This window comes from Mya arenaria, chromosome 2 (genome assembly GCF_026914265.1).
Source record: "Mya arenaria isolate MELC-2E11 chromosome 2, ASM2691426v1".
Taxonomy (NCBI): domain Eukaryota; kingdom Metazoa; phylum Mollusca; class Bivalvia; order Myida; family Myidae; genus Mya; species Mya arenaria.
This window is the reverse complement of record NC_069123.1, coordinates 22836121-22851214: the sequence shown is the minus strand read 5'-3', so window position 1 is coordinate 22851214 and position 15094 is coordinate 22836121. Positions and strand designations below refer to the sequence as shown.

Below are 15094 nucleotides of genomic sequence, written 5' to 3'. Positions count from 1 at the left end.
GTCGATTACGGGACATTCGTCGTAATGTCAACGCAGACTAGGGGGGTCCGGATGCATGCCCCCCCTGAATTTTTTTAAATGGGGAAAGTCTGTGGTGCATTCTAGAGCATATCTGGGGCTATTTCAGTCGTTTTTAACGTCGGGAAAATGTACCTATTTTGACTGCCAAGACGTATTTTTTACTTGACATGGTTTGTTTTTTTCTGCATTTTCTTGAAAAAATAAAACCACAAGATATTTTCCCAGGCTTTAAATGAAGTGCTAACCAGGAGGATATGCAGTCTACTTTCGGTTTCATCAAAACAGGAAATAATCAACTATACGGGCACCTGTTTTCCCGCGCTTTTGAGAACAGGCGTTACAAAGTATTTATTTTTTCATCACATTTAAAACATTTGCAATTTATGACACACAATATTTTCCAGACAATCAAGAAGATCCTCCAGTCGATGAGCTTTTTTCCGTTTGGAGATGCATATAATTTTGATAGAGACGTGTCAACAATCGGCTTTATAAAGCGTTCACGTGACTTACCATGGTCAAGTGATTAAAGCACTCTATATAACCACCTTTTAACTCATATCGTCAGTTTTATTTCGGCGTAAAAATACATAACGATAGTTCGAAAAAAAGTTCAAAACACTAAAATTCCTTATGGACGTGTAAGTTGTTTAAAGTATAACGACGTATCGACTTTGAAATTTGAAAGGAATATGGGATGTTTTCCGTGTTTTAATTTAGTTTTTTTACTCATTTTGTCACTTTCTTTCAACTTAACTTCATGCTCATTTGTCGGTAAAATGTGTGAAAAATATCAATTCATCGATTAAAAGCTATCATTCATAAGACCAAGCAAATCCATAATATGAAAACAATGAATTTGTATACAAGAACCCTCCCCGACTCGTTAAGCACAACAATAGGCCAATAGATCAATTATCAGTTGATTGACTGTGACCTCGACGACACACGTACCAATTAACGGATTAGTGTCAACATGTCCTGTGTTTTACGACCAGTGTCCCGGACAGGCAAAATAGCTAACTTACATTGGTAAAATTAAGATAATCGATTCCGCGATTTTTTTTTCGTTTTTTTTTTATTTCTTTCCGGGACAAACATGCACCCTCCGTGACAGAGATACGATTTCTGGGACAATCCCGGACGTCCGGGACGTTATCACATGTATGCATTATTCCTTGTCTGAGACATCAAAGTTGTACCTCTAAATGTCAATCTTTGATGCCGATGTTGTTACAAATTAATTAATTTAGCCATTTATAATCCGTAATCTCCTAATCCCATAATTTGGTCGTCTATAATCCAATTATCGAAACATCCCCAGTTAAGGCTGAGCCATTGGATGTTAACCAATCAGAATGTACATAGAGAAGACACTGGTCAAATGATAATAAGTTTGTTAAATTGCGATAGAAAAATAGAAGAAATGATGAAAAATGTTGTCAAGCGTTAGTAAACAATTGATACTTACAGTGTAAAAACAAGGCACACATTTTTGAACATTGTTTCGTTTAAAGCAGACGGTCATTGCCATTGGCAAGGTGGCGCAAAGAAAATCAAATACTTGACTTCATGATCAATATTTGATAGTTTATGTGTTGAAATGTTAATAATGAAAATTTGTTTTGTAATCTCAAAACTTTTTTATTTGCTTTATATAGCGTTTATGTACAGTATTTTCCTCATTTGTACGATGTTTAAAAGTAGAAGATTCGGCGAGTCACGGCCAATTTGTCATAACATTTTTCGGAGTTTATTTCTGGATTTTCAAGTTCTATTATTAAGTATTAGTGAGTTTTCATGGAGGATAGAGATTTTAAATGTCATTTTGTTTTAAAATGTCAGCATATTGAAATTTATTTAACCAAAGACAAGTTAACAACAGCAAAGCTGAATGTGACAATGTCTTTGTTTTTATTTTAGACGCTTTTTGGAGGTAAACTATCCATTGCAAAAAGGAGTCTCAAGACAAGAACACTTTTGATAGGCCAAAAATGAACACTTTTTTTTAACATTCCATCTAGTAAAAGCAATCAAAATAAATGTGAATTTAAAGTTTTGTGACATGGCACAATATAAAGTCTCCCCACTTCTCCTTAATTTGACTGGTTTGAGAATTGACTTCTCCCCAAACAATCAGCCTTGTGAGAGCCCTGGTGACAACAACCCGAGATGGTAAAGAAAGTGTCTGAAGTGAAAATGAACAAGGAAGAAGAATTAAGAGTATTCTGTAGGGATATTACTACAATGTGTGCATGAACATACATGTACTTTGATAAGGTACATGGTCGTTTTACAACAATACAAAGCTAACATTGTGCGCATTGTTTTCCCATTTAAGAAAGCACCATGTCCCTATTTTGGCCGTCCCTGCCCTTTTTTTGGCCCACCCTGCCCTGTTTAATTCCTGGCTAAAACACTAATCCATTATCATTATATTATTAATGAAATTGTCATTGTTAATCCGCGAAAGAAACAAAATTTAGAATTAATATAACTGCTCGTGCTCTAATAACAACAGCGACATGTTTGATTAACTACAGAGTCTGAAAGCTGTGAAGCGCCGCTAACATCATTTTAAGAAAATGTAATAAAAAATTTGTTGTTGATAGTTAACTTGTAGGAGACCCGATTATGCATAAAGATATATCTTTTAATTAAAGATTTTCAGTTGAATGTTGATCAACTGTAGTAGACTTACGCAAATTACGTATAACACTGTTTCACTTTTTGTCGTCTAAACCGCTTTTCGACGGTCGCAATTAATAATGATTAATTACAATTGCAGCGTTCCTTGTTAAAAAACCCTCAGAATTTGATGAGAATCTCATTGAGGAATAATTTTGTATCAGTTACTATCTAAATCGGCTATGATGCCTCTAAAGCACTGCTTATGAATTGCTACGTCATTGACAGAATTCACATCACAAAAATGTGTGAAATAAATTTTTCGGACTTTTGTAGGACTTTTTTTGGGGGGGGGTGTCACCGGGTCTGGACCTGTTGAGGTTCCAAACTTTTAAAAGCTCTGCTTACAACCACTTATCACCAAACTTAGTGTCGTGAAATTAGAACAGGCATATTTTGTGACAGTTTGTGTTCTTGTTTAACAGTAAATGTTTACAGTATGGTTTTGATAAGTGCTATGTGCTTTTGTGATCAATTTAAAGTTATACATGTTGTTGTTATTAATAATTGATAAAGGAGTGAGAAAACTGAGGTGCTGTCAGATGACCTTCAGACGTCAGAGAAGCGGGTGGAGCTTGTCAAACAAGTGTCCACAAACTCTCACAAGAAGATCACAGCCAGTCTCCTGGTGTCTTCCACATCAGCATCTGATCCTGAGAAAAGACTGGTAAAAGAGGAACATTTCTATCAGCAGTAAAATAGAAATGATTAAATTATTTTAAGCAAACAAATAATAATGACGTTATGACTCAACAAATAAATCTAGCGTATTTTATTAAATGAATTTTATACTTCAGAGTTAAAACCCCCCCAGATATTTCATGTAAATATTTTTTGTTGCAGCGATTGAATTGAGTTTAGAAATATCAACTTTGTCTTAATCTTGTAAGAAGTCATTAAAAAAAGAGAATAAGAAGAAGTTATTATTTACGGTGTTTTCCTGTACAAGTGCACTCAACTTTTAGCATATCCCTTACAGAAAAAGATGCCAGAGGCTGGTCTTGCTCACAGTATGGTGGAGTCTGCTCAAGTGCTGAGTACTGATTGTATAATGGGGTACGCTTGAATACATTTGGGTTAAACTGCAGTCTTATGTTATACAAAATGTTTTTTATGTCGTTACTTTTCATTTATGGAAAAATGCTCTCTGTGACATTTATAACAGTATTAGCCAAACTTGGCTAGTAACTGAAATATCCACTAGCCCAAATCAAGTTTCGCAAGTCTGAAGGTAGTGGAAAAACACCTTCATACAATTTTTTTTCAAGGCAAATCAATATTTAACATTGTTCAGTGTTCTTTTAAGTTATCGATTGGGGTTTATGTTAATTTTATCTTGTATTTTTTTTTTAAATAATTGTTATACAAAGTTTGCTATTCAGACTGTAAGAAGTTTGGGTTGTTTCCAGTGTTGGATTTTTTTCCAACTGTGTATCACTTCCCATCAAATGTACATGAGTATACAGTCATTTTGTACAACTGGAAGTCATTGAAATTAAGATTGTCTTGAACAAGCCCAAATACTTCATAAGTTCATATGTTATTGAAATCATAACTGACAAGCTGGAATATTTTCATATGAATGTAACTATGATGATACCCAAAATTTCTACAAGATTGATCTTGTTTTGGGTGTGTGGACTCGTGTTTATTTCGATCACATTTATGGCAATTACAGGCAGATGTATCAGATGTGTGGGGAATGTCAGTCATCTCTGGCAAGAACTCACCTGGACTACGAACAGGATGTTGAGACAAATGTCCTCGGACCTATACAAACTATCATAGAGGTAGGGACAACTTGTATAAATCTAAGAATACACACAACTACTGGTATATCAGATGATTTATAGCTGTTATTTGACCATATTCCCAGCCAAAATACCAATAAATATTTTGCCTAAAATTGACGAAATAAGAGAGTTTTTCCTTTTAAAATACAGTTATAGAACGAATCACATGAATTGATTTGTTGATCATCAATTCTCTCCATTTAACTCTTAAATGTATTTCAGTGTTTGAAAGTCCAGTACATTCATGAGTTACAAGTACATTGACTGCCTACAATGCTACATGTATATATCATGGTGTAATGGCATACATTGTTGTATTGTAATGCAGTACAGTACAGCACATGTATCTATTGATGTTTTGTTCTTTGCATTATGAAAGTCTGTGAGTTCAATTATGTGCATATATCTGCGTCTTTATAATGTGCAGTTCTTTGTTTTGTTGTCTATATAAACTCGACCGTGATCTATTTAAGTGTGGGAAATACACAGTGAAAGTTAAGCTGCCTCTCAATTACAAAGTACTTGACAATGCCATTGAAACTTAGTGAGATACAGTCATGTGTAACACCGCAAAGCTGCCATCATGGTAATATTCTTCCTTGTTTTACTTTCTGTTGCAACTAAGAAAGCAATTTCCTTGTGTTTCATTGTTTTCATGGACATATATACTTCATGCATTCATCTTCTTATCACGATAGAAGATCATGCAGTCCCTTGTATGGTTTCATTCACACATATTCTGACATTACTGTTGCCAAAAAGTTACATGATACAATGATGTATCTCCTTCTTCAAATAATAGTGCCACATTGTTCATTCTTAAAAAACACACAAACTTATTATTATTGAAAACAATGAGCTAATTTCTAGTGATACCCTGATAATAGAATAATTGTCAATGGGCTCCCAACATCGGTAAAAATCCATTATTCTGTGTTTCATTGTTGATAAGTCCTAAAAAAGAATGTTTGTTTAGGGTAACATCTTCATAATTATTAGGTAGGATTTTGTTTCTTGCAAATGTCACTCATATTATTGCTGTTGTTATGGAGCTATATTCTGTCAAAAAATAGTGACAATTAGGCCTTGTGATCATTCATTTTCAGTGTTCATTAAGCTTGAATAATTAAGTTAAGACAATAAAAAAAACCATGTATGATATCTTTGTGGAGTCATAACCTCATCATTGATTTCAAATTGATGCTATGAAAGTTCATAAATTAGTTCATACTTGTTTTTGTTTTTTCTGACAATCGACCAAATTTCGGAATTTTCAATTATATCTGATTTGATAAATGGAAATGTTTGTTCATTTTGATTGGGTTAATGATGATAAGTGTGTCTCATTAAACAACACTGCTGCCGGTAATCTTGCTGTATTTTTTTTTATCAGACACCATTTTGTTACAGCACGCCTGGTTATTATTGCTTTAAATTTGTACCCTAGTGAACGACTCTCGGTACACACACCCACACACCAATCTTTGCTAACTAATAAGGACAAGCTTTTTAAGGAAAACCTGGTTATAAGAATGAGGATGTCTGGCTGGGCGGAGGTTAGAGAAATAATGGATAGTGATGATAAGTATAAAAGTAGCTTTATTAAGTGAAGAGCTGGCTTGAAAATTGCTTTTGAGGGATGTGGAGTCAAGGTCAAGGTCACTTTTACTAGAAATGGCTAAATTTTTGTGGTGAATCTCAAACTCTGACTGAAGACTATAGTGAATATTGGCCCAGATATTTGCTGATATTGTGCATAACTGTAGCATGAATGAATTATACAAAAATGTTTATAATCAGATTTAACATCCTGCTTCGTACATAAAAATGTTCAGTTGGTATTCAGTGCTGTCAGCTTGCAAAAAGTTTAACGATAGTCATAAGTAAAAATAGTTTAAAGATATTTTAAGAAACTAGATTTGAATATTGCAGCACACAAGATACTTAACTAGAGTAATTTTCAGTTACTTCTTTTTTTCATAAAAGTAAAGAGAAAGGCTGCTGTTTTCTTCTAACTCGTACAAGAAATTAATTTCTAATCCCCCCATATGAAAAACTTGGTTTTGTTGCATTGTAGCGCTTTTAGTTTAGGCTAGAGTTTGTAAAAAAGCCACACACTTTTATATTTATCTATTACATATAGGACAAACATGTTGTACTATTAGCTCTTTGTAAATTATACCTTTGTTTATTCATCTTCCTTTTTCTAATGAGTCACTCTTAGCTCATGTTTTTGTTGTTTTATATTTACAGACTGATATTCCAAACATATCTCGACTTAAGAAAGCACTTACCAAAGTTACCCTTGATATGGACTCGGCTAAAAGCAGGTATTGTACACGACTATATGACCATTGATACTAGCAGTGCTCATAATATAGACAAACACTTGGATATGGATGCTTGGTCGGGCCCTTTGTTTTAGCGTAAATCATTTGTGTCCAGTTTTTCTGGTATGGATGGGAAAATCCATCTCTGTAGTAAGCAGTTTTTTTAAAAGCGTTTTTACCTTGTGAGCCCATGGGTCAGATTTCCCCCTTCGTACTGGAAACACATTAAAGATAGCTGTAACTGAACTACTCTTGTAACCATTTCATATAGATGGCAGAGCGCATGCCGTCAGACACAGACCCCTGGAGTGAACATGTCAACTGCTGCCCAGAAAGTGGACACTGTTCGAGAAGAGCTGGAGGAAGCCCAGGGTCGTGTTGACCAGGCAAAGGTAATGGGACCTTAATTCTCTTAAAGTTAAAGAACCCAGGTCTGTACCTCAAACTACAAGGTCATGCTTTGAGTTCAAAGGTTGAAATGATCATTATCTGGTCTGTATCGTGACCATGCATCATAGGATTTAAAAAAAAACACAAAACAAACTTGCCACAAAGGTGCATTTTGTGTTCAAGCCTAAGGTCTGCTTCTTGGAGGTTTGGGTAACACTTTGAGGTCTAAAGTTGAAATGTGTACTCTTGATTTGGACTGTACCTTGACTGGGCCTCTTTATCAACCATAACAAGATTTTCAAGAAATTTGGCATTAATATTTATGAGGATGAAGTGGCATGTCGCAAACAATAAACAGGTCTGTTACCTAAAGGATGAAGTTCACATTTGAGATCAGTACTGTTTATAGGAACTGGCCTACATCTTGTTCAGGCTGTATAATTACCATGGATTATAGGATTTATAAAAATCACGCCATTTGGCATCAAGATTTTATTGCCAGCTGACAATGAATTTTTGACGGTTATTTTTGGTAACCCTTTGAATAAATTATAGGTAGTTTTTTTATGACATTTAGATACAACTTGACAAAAAATGCCAACTTAACTACCCCATATTTTTGTACAGTGAAATCCGAAACAAACAGTTATATTCTTTTGCCTTTATAAAAAAAAAAATTGATTGTATTTCAGGATGCCTACACAACGGGAATGTTCAACTTCATAGCAAAAGAAACGGATCACTGTCAGAACCTGCTCACCGTAAGAACCATATAGAGAATGAAACCATACCTTTTGTTCTCATTGCTTGTGAATTTTAAGCTTGTATAATTCTCAAAGAAAAAAAGTTCAGGGATTTTCATAGACTTAGTGTTGGCTTCAGCTTGTAAAAATGCCTAACATGGCCAAAATTTAAAAATGGCTATACATGTAGATGTTCACATATGACTTGGATTGTAACATTTAATGCCATAGATATTATGTACATGAGTGTGTAGCAAGGTTTATAGTACTAGCAGTAATATAGGAAATGACAGGCCCTGGATGGGCAAAGATTATCTGACAAAGCAGAGGAATTTATAGATATCATGTTCATGTAAAAAAAAAATCACTGAAGAAAATCTAGGGTATATTAAAGTTAAAATACAAGAATCTATTTTGAAAATAGTCCATAGAGTTGATCTTGTGATCAATTGACCTGATAAAGTAAAACGTATAAGTCTCCCTGTTATCGGGTTGATTTTTATGAAAATGACAGGATATTATTGTTGAAACTAAGTAATGCCCATTGTTCGAATAAAAAACCACCATTACATGATTATTGGTGTTTCCTTTGTGGTGCTGCTAGAAGTTTTTACTATACTTGTACAATGTACTGTAGTTATTTTGAGAAATTGAGACATGGACAGATTTTAAATCATGTCATAACTCAAAGTTGAGTTATGGAAAGGCTCACTGATAAAATAATGCACCAGGACCTACTTCATGCACAATGGAATGCATACTTAGGACTGAACAATAATAACACTAAAACATGTGCTTTGGATTGTAAAGAAAATGTGCCCTCCATATTTGATGACTTTATCTTCAATGTATCTGTCAAATCAGTGATGGTTAAGTTTGGTGTTAAAACAACTGTTTGTTTTTTTGCTGGAGATGATTTGCATTAAGAAGTCCACTGAAACAGATACAAATGGCTTTTGAAATTAACCGGGTTCTATCAGACTTCCCGAAGTCAAAAAAAGTGTTTGACATTTGAGCTGACAAGACACAAAAATCTGTCTGATGGAAAGAAAATCTGTGAGACCAAAACATATGGAACAAATACAAAGAAAAAACATTGTTTCTTTTTTCATCTTGAACGTTCAGTCGTTAATATTTTCTTTTTTTGCCTGCCTTGGCACCTTCATTAGATTGTAAGAATGCCATGTTTGATGCATACCGTGCAGTATGCTACTAGCACAGCAATTGGTTTCTCTACTTGCATTGTGCCAAAAGCGATCAATGAAAACACATGTATTTTTTTCTTACTCTTTAATTCTAAAATCGATATACTGGGGATGGAAAAAGCCGGACTGTTGGATAAATTTTTGTTCAGAAATCATCAGACCAGATCATAAATTGTCGGTTGTGTCGGTATGACCAAGGGTTTTCGAGAAGTCTGTTCTAAACACCTTAACCCAGCTTTGGGCTTGAATCCCTGGTACTTAACAAAATGTTCATAATTTTCAGGATTGTGATTTTCAGATTGTATGGACAGTACACAAAGTTATAATGATTTCAGTTGCTGGAAGCACAATCCAGATACCACGAACAAGCTTTAGCCATAATAAAAGATGTGATACCAAAAATGCGTGAGTCTCTCACGTGTAACCCCACAAAGCCTGTATATGGCATGTCGCTAGAGGAGCACCTGCGAGTGACAAACCGTGACATCGCCACGGTGCTGGAGGCGTGTGTCTGCTATCTTCTGGAATATGGGCTTGAGGAAGAGGTATAGTAAATATTGTCTTGACTAAGATGTAAACTAGTTTGTTTAGATTGATTGTGGAAACAGTTATTAATTAAGAATCACTTCTGAGCAAGATGGGTACCGGTATTATTGGGAAAAACATTTCTCCATATATAACAATATTTGATTGGAAGAATATTATAAGTTAAGGGGTTAGTAGGTGACCCGATATGGGATATATGGGGCAAAGGAAACCATAACGGATGAAAGCAAAGCTCGAACCCGAATATGGTTTCCTGCACCCCATATATCCCATATCGGGTCACCTACTAACCCCGTAACGTATATATCATTTCGACAACCTGTTTACATGTTTAAATGTATCAATTTATTCAAAAAAGACACCATTTTGGTACGATATAAATTTGGTGACCCAATATGGAAAATTATGGGGTCACCGCTTAAACAGACCAGGACCAATGGCGTTGCGAACTTGAGAATTTTCAAGAAAGTTGGGCTTGTTTGCTGTGTAGAAAACAGAACTGGCCCCAATTTCTGGAACCATCTTAAGTCTCTTATAACTGATTTAAGCTTTTAAAGCCCACTATTTATGTTTTTGTATTATTATGTCTCCCCCTCTCTGGGGGAGACATATTGTTTTTGCCCTGTCCGTCAGTCCGGTAGTCCGTCCGTACGTCACACTTCGTTTCCGATCGATAACTGGAAGACCGCATGACCTAAGATCACCAAACTTGGTAGGGAGGTTGGTCGTGAGGTGTAGAGGATCCCTATTGTTTTTGGGGTCACTAGGTCAAAGGTCAAGGTCGCGGCGACCCCCAATATAAAAAACATTTCTGCTCAAAATCTTGAGAACGGTTTGACCTAGGTTCACCAAACTTGGTAGGGAGGTTGGTCATGAGGTGTAGAAGATCCCTATTGTTTTTGGGGTCACTAGGTCAAAGGTCAAGGTCGCGGCGACCCCCAATGTAAAAAACATTTCCGCTCAATAGTACGTCACACTTCGTTTCCGCCCAATAACTATAGAACTCTTAGACCCAGGAACTTCATACTTGGTATGCTAGTTGGTCATGACTAGTAGATGACCCCTATTGAATTTGGGGTCACTAGGTCAAAGATCAGGGTCAACGTGACCTTGAGGTGAAGAAACGGTTTCCACTCAATAACTAAAGATCCTTTGGGTCCAGGAACTTCATACTTGGTATGCTAGTTGTTCATGACTATTAGATGACTCCTATTGATTTTGAGATCAAAAGGTCAAAGGTCAAGGTTACCTTCAGGTAAAAAATGTTATGTTGGCAGTGACCTTAAGCTTAAAAATGGTTTCTGCTCAATAACTAAAGAAAGCTTGTACCCAGGAACTTCATAGTTGTTCATGACTAGTAGATGACTACTATTGATTTTGAGATCAGTAGGTCAATGGTCAAGGTCACCGTGACCTTGAGGTGAAGAAACTGTTTCCGCTCAATAACTAGAGAACGCTTGCAACCAGGAATTTCATACTTGGTATGCTAGTTGGCCATGACTAGAAGATGACCCATATTGATTTTGAGATCACTAGGTCAAAGGTCAAGGTTGCCATGACCTTGAAGTGAAGAAAAAGTTTCCGCTCAATAACTAAAGATCCTTTGGTTTCAGGAACTTCATACTTGGTAAGCTAGTTGTTCATGACTAGAAGATGACCCCTATTGATTTTCAGATCAAAAGGTCAAAGGTCAAGGTTACCTTCAGGTAAAAAATGATACGTTGGCGGTGACCTTAAGCTTAAAAATGGTTTCTGCTCAATAACTTAAGAACGCTTGTACCCAGGAACTTCATTCTTGGTACGCTAGTCGGTCATGACTAGTAGATGACCCCTATTGATTTTGAGATCAGTAGGTCAAAGGTCAAGGTTGCCATGACCTTGAGTTGAAGAAATGGTTACCGTTCAGTAACTAAAGAACACTTGCACCCAAGAACTTAATACTTGGTATGCAAGTTGGTTATGTAGATGATCCCTATTGATGTTGTGATCAGTAGGTAAAAGGTCATGGTCACGATGACTGTGAGCTGAAAAATGGTTTCCGATCAATAATTGAATAACGCTTGCGCCCAGGAACTTCATACAATGCAAACTTCGTTTACATTTTCCATGATTAATCAACAACACTTTCTTCTCTTCACTATTTAATATAATCGAATAAACCAAACTTCACTGTTGGTTTGTCTCCAGTCCAAAGTTACAAATTTCATGTCCATCATTTATTTTTTCACAGCTACGACCACACAATAGGGGAGACAAGCGCTTTTTCAAAAAAGCAATCTCTAGTTTGTGTTATATTTACATTCCTAGATATTTTTGGACTTTAGGAAATGGAAATTATATATATGATAATCATGATAGTCTTATCTTCATAAATAAAATCAAGAATAAATAATTTAGCTAAATGAAATGAGCTACTTACTGTAAGCTTTGTACGCTTAAGATTTTTCAAGAAATTTGTCCAGGTATCCATATAAATGAGTTAAGAGAATATTGCACAAGGTGGGTTTTAAATCCATGACTTCATGCATGAGACACCTATCGAAGTAGACTACTCTGTCTCTTCCTATAGTGTTGCCACCAGTCTGATTAGACAGAAGCTCTGTGGCGTTCCTTACAGTTTAATTACAGTCAATTATCCTTAAAAGTCATCAAGGAGATGCTCATATGATTTGCTTGCTTGTCATCAAACTGGACAAAACTAACTGGGCTGGTATTCATATCATTTCCTATTATAAATCATTTTCCTAAGATAAGCATCTCACTGATCATATCATATAATAATTTAAAATTGTCTGAAATACTTTATCGACATTGATTTAATTCAATATACATACTTTAATTTTAAAAGCACTTATACTTTCCTTTTAATTTGACTGAACAATTTAAGAAATCGACTTTACTTAAAGTTGAGAAATGACTTATGATGCTTTATGAATATCGGCCCTTGTGGTTTTTAGCTCCACTGGCCGAAGGCCATGGAGCTTATGTCGTCACAGATTGTCTGTCGTGAGTGCGTGCGTGCGTGCGTGCGTGCGTGCGTGCGTGCGTAAACTTTTACTTTAAACGACATCTCCTCTGAAACTGATAAGCGGATTTTGACAAAACTTCACAGGAATGTTCCTTTGGTGGTCCTTTACCAAAATTGCTCAAATGGTTCCGGTCCATTGCACAATATGGCCGCCAGAGCTAAAAATAGCAAAATCTTTAAACGACATCTCCTCTGAAACGGATAGGCAGATTTTGATGAAACTTGACAGAATTGTTCCTTGGGTGGTCCTTAACCAAAAATGGTTCCGGTCCGCTGCACAACATGGCTGCCAGGGCAAAAAAATAGAAAAACCTTTAAAGAACATCTTCTCAGAAACCGATGATCAGATTTTGATGAAACTTAACAGAAATGTTCCTTGGATGGTCCTTTATCAAATTTGCTTCAATAGTTTCGGTCCACTGCACAAGATGGCCCCCAGAGGTAAAAATAGAAAAACCTTTAAACGACTTCTCCTCAGAAACCGATGATCGTATTGCAATGAAACTTGACAGAAATGTTACTTGGGTAGTCCTTAACCAAAATAGCCCAAACAGTTCTGGTCTGCTGCACAACATGGCAGCCAGAGCAAAAATAGGAAAAACCTTTACACCACTTCTCCTCAGAAACCGATGATCAGATTTTGATGAAACTTGACAGAAATGTTCCTTGGGTGGTCATTAACCAAAATTTGTTAAATGGTTCCAGTCCACTGCACACCATGGCTGCCAGAGCTAAAAAATAAAAAAAACTTTATACGACTTGTCGTCGAAACCGATGACCTTTTTTCGATAAAACTTGACAGAAATGTTTGTTTGGTGCTCCTTTACTCAAATTGCCCAAATCATTTCGGTCCACTGCACAACATGGCAGCCAGAGCTATTAAAGTAAAAAATTTTTTTAAATAACTTCTCAAAAATTGATGATTGTATTTCTATGAAACTTGACGAAAATGTTCGTTAGGTGGTCTTTGCTTGAACCTTTTGGCCAGTGGAGCACAGGCACTGATGTGCCTCTTGTTTTTAGTATAAATTGTTTAAAATTATGATGATACATACATTTAATACATCAGCTCTTTTAAATACTTTTGAAACTCAAAAAAGAGTTTCATCTCAACGCATTCAGAATGTTGAGCCCACATTCCCCAAACTTAGTTGGAATATTGGTTCTAACCAGTAGATAGCTTCTGTTGATTATGAGGTCAGAAGGTCTTATGTTGTGGTAAATTATAGTCAAAATGATTTCTGCTCAATATACCCAAAACTTCCTTATAACTTTAAATTGAAATTAAATGGATATAGAGCGCACTACTTTATTTTTCAGGGGCTTTTCAGAATAGCAGGAATGGCTTCAAAAGTAAAGAAATTAAAAGTAAGTAATTGAATGTTGAACAAAGGAAACCCTAAGTTCAGTATGATTTGCTATATGAAACAGATGTTTTCATATACATTATATGTAAATTCATAGCCTGTATTTCTTGTACTGGACCATTAAAAAACAAATCAGATCTGTTTTTAATTAATATTAAAAGTTGTTAAAGTTCCTTATAAAGTTACCTGTCCACAGTTCAAGGGAATTATACAATATATCTTTATTCCAGGCCTCATTTGATGCTGGCATTGACCTTGACGACACAGGTGACCTTGACCCACACACAGTGGCTGGGGCCTTAAAACAGTACTTGAGGGAACTGCCTGAACCCTTGCTGACATTTGACAAATTCAACGATTTCATGGCTGCAGCTCAGCAGTACGTTCTTTGCGTTAACATTTTTAGCCTGTCTAACTTTGTTAGAGTGAACAATGTGATGAATAACATTGATCCTAACTTTTTACGGCAAAATATTTTATGATGTTCTCATTTATGTAAATAAAACAAGTACAGTGACAATTGTCTAAATCTTGTAAGGAATACTGCGAATCATAAATGTATCTGTGAAACTTCCAGAGCAATACAGATTTGAAAATTAACAATGGCAACTAAAACAAAGTTTTGAATAATTGGCCCAAAGTTGTTGTATTGTCAAACCATGATGTCGTTGAAACAGTCGTTGATGCTGATGGGGTCATGCTGACCAAACTTGAGATAACCATAGAAGATTCATGCATGGAATATATATATTAGGGATGCAAACGAATATTCGAATATTCGATCGAACGTTTAGTATTCGAATGTTAAAGTCGGTATTCCAATATTCGATTATTTTTTCAAAAAATGATGAAATAAACCTTGAGTCTTCAGTGCAGTTGTTGTGTTTAAAATTATACTGTCTTGTTTTTACAACAATACGCATATAAGATGCCCGAGGCGATAACGAGATGACAATCGAGTGTGCGCCATGTGTCAATTAGGG

The 15094-nt window shown here is 35.7% G+C and overlaps 1 protein-coding gene across 10 annotated transcripts in view; it reads left to right on the top strand.

The window, feature by feature from the left end:
* Nucleotides 1–15094, top strand: part of LOC128210810 (rho GTPase-activating protein 44-like) — a 34469-nt gene that overhangs the window by 999 nt on the left and 18376 nt on the right. For all 10 annotated transcript variants that reach the window (XR_008257168.1, XM_052915213.1, XM_052915219.1 and 7 more), the window contains exons 2-10: nt 3226–3376; nt 3689–3765; nt 4388–4499; nt 6756–6832; nt 7104–7224; nt 7915–7983; nt 9506–9715; nt 14065–14112; nt 14342–14490. Coding sequence is in view for 9 of the 10 variants with exons in the window: in XM_052915213.1 (XP_052771173.1) it covers nt 3226–3376; nt 3689–3765; nt 4388–4499; nt 6756–6832; nt 7104–7224; nt 7915–7983; nt 9506–9715; nt 14065–14112; nt 14342–14490 (1014 nt within the window). In the remaining variant the exon portion in view is untranslated. The remainder of the gene's footprint in view (nt 1–3225; nt 3377–3688; nt 3766–4387; nt 4500–6755; nt 6833–7103; nt 7225–7914; nt 7984–9505; nt 9716–14064; nt 14113–14341; nt 14491–15094) is intronic.